General features: G+C 37.5%; 1 protein-coding gene across 5 annotated transcripts; it reads right to left on the reverse strand.

The window, feature by feature from the left end:
- LOC121517928 (kelch-like protein 12) lies at nucleotides 1-15,923 on the reverse strand. 5 transcript variants are annotated; one of them, XM_041800043.1, is made up of 13 exons: nucleotides 15,611-15,923; nucleotides 15,398-15,512; nucleotides 12,909-13,135; nucleotides 12,518-12,671; nucleotides 9,567-9,784; nucleotides 6,683-6,832; nucleotides 6,454-6,568; nucleotides 6,245-6,351; nucleotides 5,964-6,159; nucleotides 5,713-5,871; nucleotides 2,473-2,571; nucleotides 2,211-2,397; nucleotides 1-910 (listed from the first exon to the last, which is right to left on the reverse strand). In XM_041800043.1, exons 2-13 carry the CDS (start codon nucleotides 15,453-15,455, stop codon nucleotides 784-786), a joined length of 1,797 nt encoding a protein of 598 aa, XP_041655977.1. In that variant the 5' UTR covers nucleotides 15,456-15,512; nucleotides 15,611-15,923; the 3' UTR covers nucleotides 1-783. The 5 variants fall into 5 exon arrangements, 4 of the variants coding, with proteins under 4 accessions (XP_041655977.1, XP_041655980.1, XP_041655981.1 ...); XR_005992599.1 differs by lacking the exon at nucleotides 1-910 and adding an exon at nucleotides 5,299-5,476 and having other exon boundaries at nucleotides 2,365-2,397; XM_041800046.1 differs by lacking the exon at nucleotides 15,398-15,512.
- Between the last annotated feature and the right edge of the window lie 682 nt (nucleotides 15,924-16,605).

The raw sequence follows: 16,605 nt of genomic DNA on the forward strand, positions 1-16,605 counted from the left end.
GTGTGTTTATTCACTTCCCAGGCAACAGTGATGTCATGACTTTGTGTCCTACACGTACATGTCCAAATCCATAAGCTGAGGAGGAAAACATATCACATGCACAGCTTTTGTTTGGAAGGACAGAAGAATCAACTGTTACAATTCAGTCATTTTCTGAAACGATATTTATCTCTAAATATAGATTCTGAGAGCAACGATAAGTAATAAACTTTGATAATAAAGTGATTTGAATCTAAAAGCACAGTTTACAGGAAGAATTACAAAAAGGGCTGAATAACAGACCCATAAATGACCTCGCAATGCCAATGAGTACACTGGATATTAGCCGATGTACTTTAACTATCACCATAGTCGATGGGTGGCAGCGCGATGTTTGATGTAGGCCAAAGTCATAAGGCGATTAGCAGCAACCGGAGTCTACATCGGCTCCTTCTTTTTACCTTTTCTCATGACGAGTAGAAATATATTGCACTTTGAAGACAAACTGAAAAAATAATCTCACAGGTAACGACAGCAACAAGTACCACCGAAGAGAGTCATGCATGTGGCGATGGGCTTCATGGAGGCCTCTTTTGAGATGACGTCTACTGCGGTGAAGCTGAATCTCTGATGCACAAGTCTCAGTGTCATGGAGGCAGCACAAACTGCTGCACTTTATTTCAGAGTACCTGTTTGCATACTGGCGAACAAACATCCCCCTGTGTGGCTCTGTTTTGTGGCATTTTAGCAAAGTCTAGCTGCCTGTCCTTCTGTGTCTCCCTCTCGAGTTCTTCTTGGCGGAGATCACTTTTCTCGTAGAACGCAGACTCCTGCGTCACACCGCTGCGTCGCCATTGAAGTAACAACCTCCCAAGAGTCAATCACGGGGTCGTAGCATTCGATACTGCTAAGGAGAGAGTTCCCATCATAACTAGAGAGATGAGACAGAAAAGGAACAGAGAGAGTTAAACAAGACAATCAGCTTCTTCAATAGTGCACTAGAGCATTAAAGATCCAACAGCAAAAAGAGAAAAGATTTTGCACGCAAACCAGCACTAGTGTCATTCTGCTCCCCTATGCAGGGAATTCTATTAAGACAGTCATCCAAATATAGCATTTCCTGGTGTAGACTTGGGATTTGCACATTTTTATAAGGGTGTTTGGAGGATTCTTATGATGTAGACAGCACATCTAAAATATGCATTTCAACTGGTGTTGCTACTGCAGAACATTGAAGAGAAGCAACTACAGCTAACAGTTCAAAATCAGTAGGATTTTGAGCAATTAAGGAGACAGACATGGTATATCAAGGTCTTTTAAGTCTGTCTTAAAACATGTTGTTAGACTCTTTATAAAAGCAGCATTAGCGCATACAGAGGGGAAAACAGCCTGCTAAAAAAATGAGTGTGGGATAGTGAAAGCAAATCACTATCATGTAGTTTTAGATTTCTCTGACATCAAAAATCACTGGAAGTCCATCAGAAACAGCTCTCAACTTCACTACAAAGCACACATGAACAAAGACTGCTGGCAGCCAGTAAAGAAGCCATGGTAATAGGGGTATTGTAAAGAACCACTTGCTTTATCAGATATTTCCAATGTACTACAGGACATTTTCGTGAGGGAAAATTCAACATTCATTTTAAAACTCAAAAGCTGCGTATTTGATGAGTGTTACAAAGCATGGATTGATTTTGTTATCCCACACAGAGGATTTTAGGTAAAGACCTAAAGCTGTATTCCCCTGACTCTCTACCACACATGGACAGCTGCATTTCTGTGTTTACATTGTGTCTACTTACTATTTATATGTTTGTTTTCTACTTTCCAGTTTAACTTTAAATGCACCGATGCCACATTTTACCAGACCAAGTATGAGTACTTACATTTAGGTAGTCATCAATACCAAGTACAAATATGAGTACTTAATAATGTCATAACTGTTCTAAATGCCATTTTGAAATTTTGTTTTATTTTCATCAGATGTTTTTCATCCCAGATGTTTTTATTCAACAAAATTACCAAAGAAGACAATGGCATTTTTTGCTAAAGAAATTACAATGCAGTGTTCCAAATAATTATATACAACAGAGTTTGAAACTGCTATTTTTGAAAGTTGTTAAGAAAAGATCTTTCAGGTATCTGCAGCCTGAACAAAGCCTATAAAATAATGTTCCAATTCTATTCACCCACTGCCACAGAAAGAAGTAGATTATGACACTATTTCCTACCCAGCGATGGCATATAGACGACCTCGGAGCACGGTCGCTCCTACATAACACCTTGGAGTGGTCATACTGGCTACAGTGGTCCAGTAGTCTGTTCTGATGTTGTAGACCTCAACAGAGTCCAGGTGTGAAACTCCATCAAAACCTCCCACCACATAGATGTGGTCATTGAGTAAAGCCACGCCAGCTCCTGAAGAGAGCAGGAAAGTCTCAGATAAGCTCAAACAGACAGAGAAAGATGAAAATGTTTGACTTCTTTACCTACCTGACCGCTTTGTAGCCATAGGTGTGACGCTCGTCCAGTGGCCTGTGTGCGGGTCATAGCGCTCCACTGAATTTAGGATATTTAGTCCATCGTATCCACCTGAGAGTAGAGTAGAGTAGAGTAGAGTAGAGTAGAGTAGAGTAGAGTAGAGTAGAGTAGAGTAGAGAAGAGAAGAGAAGAGAAGAGAAGAGAAGAGAAGAGAAGAGAAGAGAAGAGAAGAGAAGAGAAGAGAAGAGAAGAGAAGAGAAGAGAAGAGAAGAGAAGAGAAGAGAAGAGAAGAGAAGAGAAGAGAAGAGAAGAGAAGAGAAGAGAAGAGAAGAGAAGAGAAGAGAAGAGAAGAAGTCTATCATTCCCACAACAGGGAAATTTGCAGAATTACAGCAGAAAAAAGCAAATAACCTAAGTGGACAATTCAGAAAGAACATTTTTATAGCTAATGGTGTCATTTATTTGTAGGTATACAGTGCTTATCAAATTTATTAGACCACCTGTCATGTTTGTCTCAAAGACCATCCACCTTACTTTGGGTAGGGTTAGGGTGGTCTAATAAATCTGTTAAGCACCGTATATGCAAATAATATATTTCTTCAAATCTCTATGTTCTGACTTCCTTTGTCTTGTTCAAATGTCAAGTAGAAATCTTTACATTCTGGAGCTTTGTTTGGACATAAGAATCAAATTGCCATTATTTTAGACATTATATATCCAGTAGTCTAACTGTTGATTAAGAGCAGAATCTTTAGCTTCACTTAAAACAAATTGATTTGTAATCTGCAGCCCCTTGCAGATCTGATACATTTTGTGAAAATGAGACCATCAGTGAAGTGGTTGGTCTGTTTGGGTACATTACTAGAGACATGCTTTGTGTAAAAGTGATGTTGTATATATTCTAATACAAACAGTTTAATGCATTAAACACATCAAATATTCCCTCTTAATAGAGAGAGTATTTGTCATACAGAAGTGTTGCACTCAGAGTTGTTTTAAGCCTTAGTTTTGCCATCTTAGCTCCTGTCTGTGAGTCCATTTATTATTAATTTAGAGTCTTTCAGAGTCAGTCAACCATCAAAGTGTTTAAAAAGGAGTGACGACTGAAAACCAGTCTAAAACACATCCCGCTGTCTTTGCTAAAGAAACGGGCCATTGACTGAATCATCAGCCCCGCAGCCAAAAATGATTGCACTCACAGGAAAACGGCTAAAAAGAAAAGTTTCCTCCATTTTTCAGGAGATAATTTTGACCAATTCCATGAGGCTGACAGGAGAGAGGATGAGTATATGACTGACACGCAATCTAATCAAATAGTGGGTTTTATTATTATTTTTTGTTTCATTTGAACATTCACTTTATGAAAGAGAATACTTTGAGGACTAAACTAGTTCAAAAACTAATCAGGGCCCATCTCAACTAATGTTTTTCTCAGACTGTAGAGGATGTACAATAGCATTGTGATGTGTTTTTATGTCTTAGCTTCTCTCACTTAAGTCATGTATTATGTAGATCTGTGAAATATGGGGAATGTGCATTATATGCTCTACAGCAGTGGTTCCCAAACCTTTTTTCCCTGGAGATCCACCAGATGTATCTGTGGAAACTTGAGCTCCCCAGGATCAGCAACATATACAAATAGAGATAATTTGTGGCCAAAATTCAGTTTTTTTTTTGTGAAAATCCAAAGTAGTCCTAAATACAAATTCTTTTATCCAACTGTGATTAGGTGAATGATTTATAAGTGTTATACCATTATTTCTGTTAATATGTGCAAATCTAATTTTAACAACCTCAGGGCAGACAGAGCCTCATGCCCCCCCTAAGATCTCTGGTGCCCCCCTAAGGGGGTCCCGGACCCCAAAATGGGAACCAAGGCTCTAGAGCAGGGGTTATAAATTAAAATTCTTCGAATTCCAGTTCAACAATATTTCCTCAAGTGAAGGTCTGAATATAATTTTATTTAACTGTGATATAATTTAGTCTAGTTCATGAAAAACATTGAAAACAACAAGATTTTATGAACTGGATGTAATAATAACATTATCATAATAATCTAACAATACTAATAAAATATACAAATAAATTATTTTTGTTGCAGGTAAAAGAAGCTTTGTAGGCTATTTAGATATAACATAAGATACCAGACAGCTCAAAAAGTACTATAGTTGTATAAAAAAGGTTGATTTAGAAAACTAAATATAGTTCAGGTGTTGTTTCTCCCTCTCTTGTTTTCTAGATAGTAATTTTCAAAGCCAATATTAAATGACAAAATCTTTTAACATAAAACAGCTTTAGTATGTGCTTTTCTCTGTCTTTCCCTCTCAGTCATCCTATTAAAAGTTGAAATCTGAGCTGAAGGCGGGCCTTTGTCAGACGATCCTGGAGTCATTGAGGGATTTATATGTCAACCTAAAGTCAAAACAACTTTAAGGGAGAACAGTTGGTCAGAGAATGATGGTGTCATCAATCACATCTGGTCTTTTTTGCTTCCTCAGCTCAGATGTCAGCGTGGGTGTTACATTACTGCATTTAATATTGCAAGTGTATTGAAGTATACAAGAAATGTTGGTTTTACTTTGCCCATGGGAAGAATGAACATATAACTTATTAAAAACTCTTTCATTGTCATCTCTTTTCATTTAAAAGCTCAGCATTGCTATTCTTCTCTACTATACTCTCTTTCTCTCTCTCTCTCTCTCTGCAGCTGTAGGCTACTTAAACACCCACCATCTTCAATGGCAGTGTCTGGTCTGAGTGAAGCATCTGATTAGCCAAGTAGTGTCATGTGTAGCTTCTGCTAAAACAAGAAGAGCTGCACAGGTCAAGATATATCACCTTAGATGTGAAAAAAGCTGCACAGGCTGAGAGAGTAGCAGTCATCAGAATGAAATAACAGGTAAGCAGGAGTCAGGTTTGAATGTCACTTGGGTCCTCAGCTCTGGTGCTTTGCTGGTTTGCATTGGTATGTGCTTGTCTGTAAACACGTGGATCCAGTTTGTTTCTGCCGCTTTAACTGATTGATTCAGGCAGAAAAAATGTCTTTAGCACCTTCTCTATGGGGACAAAAAAATGTGTTGAATTGTATTGTATCATATCGTATCATGGAGGCCCGGAACAGAAAAAAACAACTTGGATGGAATACTAAAGTCCAAGTGTATGAATTGTATTATGACCCTTTACAGACAAAAACCAGGCCTTATAAATGTCAAAGTTAACAAAGACTAAGATAAACAGATCATGCATCCATACCCAGACAGTATATGAGCCCACTGGCCACTACCAGACCAGCTCCCTCTCTAGCTGTCTGCATATCTCCCAGCATGCTCCATTGGTCGATGTTTGGGTCGTATCGCTCCATGCTGGTGTGACGCCTGCTGCCATCGAATCCACCAGCAACATAAATCATATCTGTTGGGAGCCAAATAAGACAGAAATAAACATGAGGAAACAGACACATGTACTTAACCGACGTGAAGGCTCGGTTAGAGACATGCACTCACCTCCTAGTGTCGTGGCTCCAGCAAGGCCACGGCGAACATTCATGGTGGCAACAGTGTACCAAACTCCGTCCTCGTCTGCGGTGTAGTCCAGACATTCAACTGAGCTGAGCCTTGAGCGACCGTCATATCCACCAATCACATAAACTCGATCATGAAGAGACACTGTGGCAACGTAACGCCTTTTCCGTGCAATGTTCTGTTAAACAAATGCATGCATTCATCAGCTTAATCCACAGAGATAAAATAAACGCTGCTCTCTTTAATATAACAAATATACTTACAGGGAGGAAGCTCCATTCTTGTGTTTTTGGATCGTATTTCTCAACTATGTCTATGGGTGACTGTTGGCTGCCAAACCCTCCTATAACCAACAACACTTCTTTGGCACCTGAAAGAAAAGAAAATCACATTTACTGTCAGTGCTGATTACAGAGTAGATATATGGGTGGTATGCGTATGTTACACAGCAATCAAAAGCAAGGATTCCTACCTAATCTAGCCTGTGTGCGCGGGCCCTGCATCTCACTCCTCAGCTCGGGTCTTAAGTGGAATTTCTTGGCTTCATCAACGAGGTCTCGACATGGCAGGCTACACCGTATGAGGGGCTGAAACGTGTCAAAACTTGCTTAATTACAGTGGTAACAGCTATCATAACGTCAACACATAATCCTTCACTGGAAGCGTGGTGTGTGATTAGCTGTGTGTGTCGTCTGGCTCACCTCAGCATCAATGACATCTGTAATGTAGCGGGGGGTCAGGAGCGGCAGGCGGACAAACTCAAGCATGTCTGGAAGATAGGGCTCACGCTCTTTTCGGTTGTGTTTAACCCAGTTTAACACGGCTTCAAACACCGGCTCTTCAGAGTCCACCTGCACACAGAACACATGTACAGTTAGGAGAAACAGAGCTCCATTTAAATCCCATTATAAACTTAAAAAAAAGGATATTTCTATACTTTTCAGCACAATGTGCATTAAAATGATGAATGGTGAATGATGGTATTGAACAGCACCTAAACTTTAAAAACACTATATTTCATATGACAAAATAGTCCAACAGTTTATGAACAGTGGTCCTCAATGTGAAACTGCAAGGAATTTAGAGATCTCACCATCTACAGTCAATAAAATCATCAAAAGATTCAGAGAATCTGGGGAAATTATCACATTTTAGGGCTCCAGTCTGAAAAGCAACATTGAGTGCCCATGACCTTCGACCCCTCAGGCAGCAATGCATTAAAAACCAGCATCATTCTGTGAAGGGTAGTTCAATGTGGGCGCAAGAAACTTTGGAAAACGACTGTTGGACATCGACATTCCTGCATCTAAAATTGTAAATACAGACCCTACTATGCAAAGTGAAAGCCATGAATCAACACAGGGTATATGCAGGTATCTTGAAGTTAATTGTAATACCTTTTTAAGACTTTTTCAAGACCTTCTCAATATTTTTTAATACCTCACTGCCACTTCAAGCTGTAACCATTTACACCAGTGATATAGCTCGCTCTGGCGCTCTTAGAGACAATTTACGAACGCACCCACAATAGCCTTGTTTTTTTATGTACCTGTTCATCTTTGTTTTTTAATAAAAATGAATAAATTCACACACTTTTACGATGTTTTTGGGACTCAAACTCTCGGACAGCTAATTCAGAAAAAATACTTTCAAAATCTAAGACTTTATAAAGTTGTGATAAGACTCTTTAATACTTTTTAAGGGTCTTAATTTTCCCAAAATTGATTTATCACCTTTTAATACTTTTCAAGACCCCGCAGATACCCCGCCAACATCATCCAGAAGCACTGCTGACTTCTTTGGGCCCGTGCTCTTCTGAGATGGACTGACCTAAAGTGGAAAAGTATGCTGTGGTCTGAAGAGTCCACATTTCAAATTATCTTTGGAAATAATGGTCATCAAGTCCTCTGGACTAAAAAAGGAAAAGGACCATCCAGGTTTTTACCAAGGCAAAGTTCAAAAGCCAGCATCTGTGATGGTGTGTGGGTGTATTAGTGCCCATGGCATCTGTAACTTGTAGGGATGCACAATATCATCGGCATGATATTGGTATAAACAGATATTGTCTTAAAAAGTGAATTATCAGCAGATATTACCATTTTTGCCAGTATTTATAGCAGATATTTTGGCTATAAAAATCTGCCTTCATCAGCAGTAAATACTAGCCATACAAATGAATATGTTACTGGAGTTTTAGGCTGGACCAACAGACCACTGTCAGCTGAAGTCTCTCCTTTATTTATCATCCCTTACTTTTTAAAGTGTGTTTTAAGGAGTGGAATTTGTTAATTTATTCATCCTCAAACTTTACATCATCTGTTATAAAGATTGAAGGTTTAGGTCTGAACTTTATTTGAATATCAGTATTAGTATCTGTATCAGCTAAAATTAATTGATAAATATCGGCATTTTGGATATTTGCAAAAATCAAGTGTGGTGCATCCTTATACAAAAAGAGACCCTACTCAAAGTGTAAATCAAGCAAGAATGGGGAATAATTCCACTTTCAATCCTTCAACAAATGATGACTTCAGTCCTAGACACCTAATTGAGTGCTGTTAGAAGGAATGGGAATGTAATAAAGTGATGAACATGCTCCTGTACCAACTTTTTTGTAACGTCTTACAAGCATCAAATTTAGAATGTGTGTATACAAAAAACACAAAACAACAGACTGCCATTCTGAACGTTAAATGTCTTGTCTTCATGCTGTTTTTGATAAAATATAGGTTGAAAAGGATTAGCAAATAACTGTATTTTGTTTTTACCCATATTTTACACTATGCCCCAATTTTTTTGGAATTGGGTTTTGAAGTCTCATATAGAAGTTTGAAATTGTATTCCTCTAAGAACTGAAATAAGCTGACATCCTAAAAATGTTGCTTATTATTTAAAAGTTATGCAATGCAAAATCATAAATTGTGCATCACTTGCAGTAATTTTAGGAATTGAATGAGCAAAATGAAGTCTGCGTAAAGTAAAAACTACAAATTCTTACCCATAAACATAGCACAATGACACAAAGAGAGTAGTTTTAGTAAGGGCAAATTATGCATGGCTGTGATAAACATGTAGGGTCTAGTTTTCTTCTAAAAACAACAAAAATGACAGGAAGAAGCCTTTGCAAGAACTGATGATCTATAAATCTGTGTGATAATAACTGTGTTTTCACAAAGCCAGGCATGCGGTTGGGAAGAGGAATTTCCTGAACACAAAGGCAAACTTAAATCAGGTTTTCTTCTCTGCAATTTCATTGTCAGCTCCAATCTGGAAAAGTGAGAGGAGCTGGTGGAGCTACACTGAGATTAGAGCACGTTGGTACATGCTTCCATATGCTGTCTAAGGTTTTTGAATGACAATAATAAAGCCATAAAGTCAGAAACCATTCACTTTTTTGTTGCTTTTAGGCATCTTAACATCAATTCTAACCATTATAGCCACTAAAAGTAAAAAAAGAGCTGTAAAGGTAAACTGTGGTGTCATTTTGGTGTCAAATACAGTATTAAAAACATGTTAGGATATTTATAGTATGCTGATAAAGCAGCCTCCACATTAAATCAAATGAAACCTCATGACTTTTCCTACCTGGATTTCATCACATTTTATGAGCTTTTCCACTTCTGTTTGACTGAGCAGCATGAACTCTTCATGTTGAACCACCTCAGAGAAATGTTTCTGGGAGAAAAGCTCGGCGGCCTGCATCAGGTCCAGACAGTTGTGAGTTTCGGCAAAGTCCCGAATACCCAGACAGTTCGAAGGATCGAGCTGACTCTCTAAAAAATCACAACAGGCTCTTTTCACCCCTGAAGAAAACAAGACACAGATGTATAAAGACATGTATCGTTCAAAGGCAGACAAATCCCTGTGGACAGGATTCTCATGTCACTCAACAGCTGTTCATTAGGAAATGAAGACTCAGTTTCATTTGAAAAGTAAAGCAGTGTCGTGCCTCAGGGCTTCTGAAAGGATAAATTTAAGCCCTTTCTAAGCCATTTTAATACCACATAGAATTAAATATACTGCCTGGATCATAATAATACCATTTAAAGTAGTGCTTACAGAAAAAATCACCATGTGGTTAATTAAATTAACTTAACTCAGGCTAGTGTAAAGATATAAATGGATTAAAGGGTTGATAGGGTTCAATTTAAAATGATTAATTCATTAAATTGTCTGCCATTTAACAATGGAAGGCCTACTAGCTTTTGTGACAATAGTTGCTACAGGGTTTACAGTTCTGACTCAAACGCAACAAAAAACAGACATATAACCCATCCTAATACTTTAAGTTAAAGCTGCTTGATTTTTCACAATGGTCTTGAAACATTAAGATCTGTACCAATACTAGGACCTGGAATTCAACTGCATTTATTCACTAGTTTCCTCTCATGTTAGAATTTTTTCTGTTGCACAAATTAAGTTCAAACTTCAACAGATTTATGTGTTAAGAATAAAACAAAAACTAAACCCCTACTTTCTTCCCTATAAAAACAGGAGCCTCTCTAGCTTTTAAATATATTTTGTACTGGATCTGGAGCCACCACCACAAAGTAGTTTTTTTCAGTTAACAAGGAAACTTCAGGGTTGAATCTGGGTTTCAGTGCTATGAAAATTGTTCATCTCACTGGGGTAAATTCTCCCTGTACAGGGTAAAGCAAGGGATTTGGGGCCCCCAGAAACAAAATTACACAGAGGTCCCCTCTTAACTGGTCAGCCAAGCAAAAAATGTTGCACTGTTTTATGAATATCTATGCAATCTTATTTATATTTGAACTATAATTTGCCTAGATCACTTAGCAATATTTTTACTATGGTTAAATGAGATTTATCTGCATTATTTACTTCTCATTACTTTGTGTGTATATTAGCCTCTTTTGCTCTCTGTCTGCGCTTTCTTCTCCCATGCTGCAGCCCACCTCTTACATCTGTGCCAGGGCCAGGGTAGAGTACACTGCGTGAGACTGGTTCCTTGCTGTGAGATCCAAGAGTGAGTTCACCCTTTGTCTCTACATGTACATCTCAAAAAAATTAGAATATCATGAGAAAGTTCAATATTTGCTCTCACTCTTTTCTGAAAGTGAAACCCATATATTATATAGACTTGTTACACATAGAGTGATATATTTGAAGCCTTTATTTCTTTAAATTTTTAATGATTATGGCTTACAGAAATGAAAACTCGACTCTTCAAGGTCCCAGAGTCTGGAGAAAGAGTGGAGAGGCACAGAATTTACGTTGCTTGAAGTCCAGTGTGAAGTTTCCAGTCAGTGATGATTTGGGCTGCCATGGCATCTGCTGGTGTTGGTCCACTGTGTTTTCTGAAGTCCACAGTCAACGCAGCCATCTACCAGGACATTTTAGAGCATTTCATGATACCGTCTGCTGACAAGCTTTATGGAGATGCTGATTTCATTTTCCAGCAGGACTTGGCACCTGCCCACAGTGCCAAAGGTACCAAAAGCTGGTTCAATGACCATGGTGTTACTGTGCTTGACTGGCCAGCAAACTGGCCTGACCTGAACCCCACAGAGAATCTATGAGGTATTATCAAGAGGAAGATGAGAGACACCAGACCCAACAATGCAGATGACCTGAAGGCCACTATCAAAGCAACCTGGGCTTTCATTACACCTGAGCAGTGCCACAGGCTGATCGCCTCCATGCCACGCTGCATTGATGCAGTAATTCATGTAAAAGGAGGTCCAATCGAGTATTGAAGGCATAGAAATGAATATACTTTTCAGAAGCCTGACATTTCGGTTTAAAATTCCCCTTTTTTTATTGATCTTATGTAATATTCCAATTTTTTGAGACATTAAATTTTGGGTTTCTTATCTGTAAGCCATAATCATCAACATTTCAAGAAATAAAGGCTTGAAATATATATCACTCTATGTGTAACAAGTCTATATAATATATGGTTTTCACTTTCAGAAAAGAATGACAAAAAATATTGAACTTTTCATTATATTCTAATTTTTTGAGATGTACAGTGCTTAACAAATTTATTAGACCACCCTCTGCCTGACCAAAGTAAGGTTTATGCCACAGCTGCCTTAAAATAACAGCATTGGTAATTACCAAAATCATTTTTTTATGTTTCTGCAATGGTTAATACATCAATACGTAGAAGCTCTTTAACCAAAATGACATTTTTAATGCTAAAATAGAATGATTATTGTTATCCATGAATTTTCAAATTTACTGATTTACAAAAATACTGAAAAAATTGTAAAGCACATTAATATTTCTTGATTAATATGTCAAATTATAGTTATTTACTTGAATTCCTGAAGAGAAAAATGAGTTTTAGTGGTTGAATGTTATGCTTGATTCATTTCTGACTTTTCAGATTTGGGTGAATTCAGTTTGAAATCCCTCATTCAGTTTGAAATCCCTCATTCCTGTTCAAAACAGAACGTGTTTTACAAGGAATCAAGATCTGCAGATTCCTTCTACCTGCACTTGCAACTGTATCAGTTGGCTTCTGCACACATTTTCCAAACATAGTTCAAACATGGTACCCCTAAACTTACCTTTGAGCTGCAGTAAGCACGCAGCAGGAAGCAACTCTTGCACGTTCTCCACTGTGACTAACACTGTCTCCGTGTAGACAAAGTCCAGCAGGATCTCCATTGTTGAAGCAGTGAGGCCCTGGATGTCCACAAAAGATTTCCCTTTCTCTGCAAGCTAGAGACATATAAACAAAGGTCATTAAGTGAAATCATAAGGAACACATTATTAAAGAGTCAGTGGGCATTTTCCTGGGGCAATTCTCACACTTTCTTAACAACCAATACTTCCTTATAGCCTAAAAAATAATAACAAAGAAGCGATATTCAGAAATAATGGGACATCTTCTGCCCTTATCCTTTTTTAGATATATCCAACCATACACTATTGTTGGTATTGTTTTTGTTTTTTTACCTCGCTGGTGAACATGGCACAAAAGTAGTCACTGCAGGCAGCCAAGACAATCCGGTGAGCTGGGAAATCTGTGTTCTCCACCCTCAGGGTGATATCACAGAGCGTGTTGCTCTTGCGAAGTGCGTTCATTGCATTGAGGATGGATTTGGCATGGGAGTTGGTCATGATGTCCTTGGGAGCCATGCTGCCTTCAGAGTCTTTTAAGGATCGCAAACTACTCAAAGAATCTGCAACAGAAGGTCAAATCAGGTCTTAATACATGTGTAATCATATGGTTAGTGAGTGTCTGTTTAAATTTATGCATTCAGCTGGTGAGTTAGACAGTAAAATTGTTAGTGTTGCAAAAAGAACATATGAATATTTGAAAAGTTATTAAATAGGAATGTAGCGATACACTCAACTCATGATGTGATGCTCAGCAAGATGCCGGGCTCACAACTTAATAGAGACACAATTCTATAAAATTTCCCTTTTTTTTAAATAAATACATGATTGGAGATACTTTAATGTCAACTATCTGAAAATAAAAAATAACAAATTTCTACCATATTTATGTATCTTTGTAAATAAAGCTAAAACTTTTCAATTTTGAGGTTTTACAGTAACTGATAAAACAGTACAACCTTTCTCTAAATAAAAACTGACACTGTTTAGGGCTACTGTTTTAACTACCAACATTAAAACATGAGGTAAAATACAGATATTGCACTCTGCTGGTTAAAGGGGGCATCTCAATTTAAATTTTTGTTGAACTGATTCAAACTTTACATATTTTTATTGACCTTTTTTGTATTACATTCCTATTAGGTAGCATCAAGAAACAAAAATGCTAAATATATTCACAGACTTAAGTATAGGGCTGCCACACAGGTAAAAACTAAACAACACTGATGCTGGTTAAAGTAAGCAGAAATGGGAACTCTACTGTTTTCAGCTAACCAAATTTGCAATCAAACTCCTAAACACTGTATGAAACACAAAAATATATCGTCGTAATATCATTAAAATTTAGGAATGAAATATTGTAATGTACAATGTGCATTTAGACAGCGTGAAGGATTTTTTATGGTTTCATCCCTCTCCTAGCCAAATGTCAGATGACATAGTGTTTTTTTTTTAAGTTTCAGAACTTTTTTAACTATTGTTGGTTAAAATAACAGAGCATGTACAGTGTAAGATCATGTGATGTCAGATCATATCCAAGTAGCAAAGTTTTAATCAACATTAAAGGCTCCATTGCAATCATTTGTACATACAGCACTCAGCAGGGCTTTACATTGACACCCACCAACCAGCTAATGCTGGTAGATTTAAGCCATTGCAAGTAATACAGTGACTCCCACAGTTAGTGTTTTACTCTAACTGTGCTTGGCTGTTAGCTAAAGTGTTTGTGAACACTCTGTCACAAAGGTTGATTCTTATTGCAATGAGAAGGTTTTGCATATAAAGGGGGGAATTTCCCCCCCAAATAGCAAAGTGCATTGCAGTGCAGTGTATTGCAGTTTTCATTTAAATTTCAAAAGACTGTAGATCTAGTTCAAGTGAATTTTAGCATGTCACAGTCAAACTTACATTGAATGAAAAGAAAGTTGTGGCTAAGAAAAATTCAGAATGGTTCGTAACTTTGGAAAACTACTGGCCACAGTGGCTGGTGAACAAAACAGTGAATGTCAGGTCCTGGCTCTCAGTATATGTTTAATCATCTTGTTACCAGTATTTTTGTTTACATAGTACAAAAATGAGGTCAGAATTTTAAGTGTGTACACTGGCAGATTATTCTCAGATTTAACTTGATTTAACAAGCACTGAGCATTGCATGTTAAAGCACATTGTTGCACAACAGTGCTTTGTGCTATGGCTCAACAAAAATGTCAATTCTAAAGGGGGCTTATAATTTTTTCCTTGATAGTTTTTGAGAAAATAACTTTGTTTCTATGTGCAAAGTGAAATAATGCATGCATCCAAAATAAAACCGTGATGTTTGGAAAGGCTGTGTTAAGATGACTTGCTCTGTTCAGCAGCATTGGGGAATAGCTACTCATAAAAAATGGCAGTTTCATAAGGGAGGCTAATAATTCCATCCTCATTTATATGTACATTGAGCAAATTAGTAAGATGATAAAATTCTTGAAAAGTTGCACATAAAACTGTGAATATCTGAAAAGTATGGAAGCACTAAGAAACAAAAAAGGTGTATAATCATGCTCTTCAGTATTGTTTCTAAGTTTTAAATACTAACTTGAATATGTCCATCTTAACAGACTTTTACAAAGTTAGTGAGGTAGAAGTATCAACGTCTACTCAATTATATCATTGGCCTTACTGCAGGTGTCATGCATTACTTATAATAAATGAATTTTAACAAAAAGAAACAGTGGAGTATTTCAGTAGTAAAATGCCTATATTTTGTGCCAACATTTCATTGTTACAGCTGTAATTTGGAATGTGGCACTTTGACTTTATATTGAAGTAATTCTTATGCAACTTACCGTTAAAGGATTTGAATACTTTTTCCACCACTGGGAGGCAATAACTATAGCTACACATTAGCAAAACAGCAGCCAACGACAGCTGAGGGCTAACGCCAACGCCAGACAACAACAACTAGGAAAACACAGCCATATAAAGTGAGCTGGCAGCCAGAGGAAGACAACACATGAAGCGACACACACAGATGAACTTGTCAAGAATTTACCAAATACCTGTCTCTGCGGTAAGGCTGATTCAAAGCGTTTTGCTAAGTTGCGATGCTAGCTAACGTTAGTAGCCACAAAGTCCCTTGTCCCAGTTCTTGCTGTCAGTCACACTGCCTGAAGAAAAGCCACTGAACTAACACCTAATCCATCATGACCTCCACTAGGTCACACTACACACGGTCTGTCTGCAGACATATATGTCCGAAATGTCGGAAATATGGTCATATCATCATCACCGACACGAGTTTTACCACCTACAGTATCTCGTTGACTAAACAGCAGCAGGTCACAGCAGCGGGCTTCACAGATTGGACGTAAACACAGCATTACGTGACTGTACGTTTTTTTCTTTGCCTAAAAAACTTTATTTAAAAAAAAAAAAACAAATCAGCAAACGGTGCTCGTTTGTAACAGGGCGCCTGAAGTGGCCTTTAATGTGGATGTGTCGTCTTAAATAGATTTAAATTTAAACAAAACTCGAGCTGTTCAGTCTTTAAAGTCACTCGCCCTTTATTTTTAAAGGATTCTGTAAATATGTTGAAGCAATTTTAAATGCTTAACTTTAGGATCAAATGGGCATTTATTTATTTATTAATTGTTTTTTGAGTTACGCAGTTTCATTCTCCTGTATGCATTTTACATGTGGATGCTATGACAATCAAATAAACTTGAAATCAACTTTAAAGTGCAGGATATATTTGTGCTAAATTGGCCGTAATTTAAAATCCTAACAATATATGTTGAAAAAAAAAAACTCCCCTTGACTCTTTTTTGCCATACATTGTATTAAGATGAACTTTATTTAAGGCATCTTATTCCTGAGAAACTGATTTTGTTAATTTTTTAATCATCTTTTAAATCAAATTTTAACTAGGCAGTGGTGGTTGTTTTCTTCATTCAGCCGACTACAGGTTGTTTGCAAACCCTTGATCCCGACTGCCTGATGGGGGTCAGGAAGTGGGGGACAGTCATTAGGCGTATATTATGTCTATGGTCATTAG

This window comes from Cheilinus undulatus, linkage group 11 (genome assembly GCF_018320785.1).
Source record: "Cheilinus undulatus linkage group 11, ASM1832078v1, whole genome shotgun sequence".
Taxonomy (NCBI): domain Eukaryota; kingdom Metazoa; phylum Chordata; class Actinopteri; order Labriformes; family Labridae; genus Cheilinus; species Cheilinus undulatus.

Excerpts from the sequence above, each read along its gene's own strand:
- LOC121517928 (XM_041800043.1), bottom strand. The coding sequence starts at position 15,455 with ATGTGTAGCTATAGTTATTGCCTCCCAGTGGTGGAAAAAGTATTCAAA. Across the intron at positions 6,352-6,453 it reads GCGCACACAGGCTAGATTAG|GTGCCAAAGAAGTGTTGTTG; the intron begins GTAGGAATCCTT and ends CTTTTCTTTCAG. Across the intron at positions 2,572-5,712 it reads TGGGCTCATATACTGTCTGG|GTGGATACGATGGACTAAAT; the intron begins GTATGGATGCAT and ends CTCTACTCTCAG.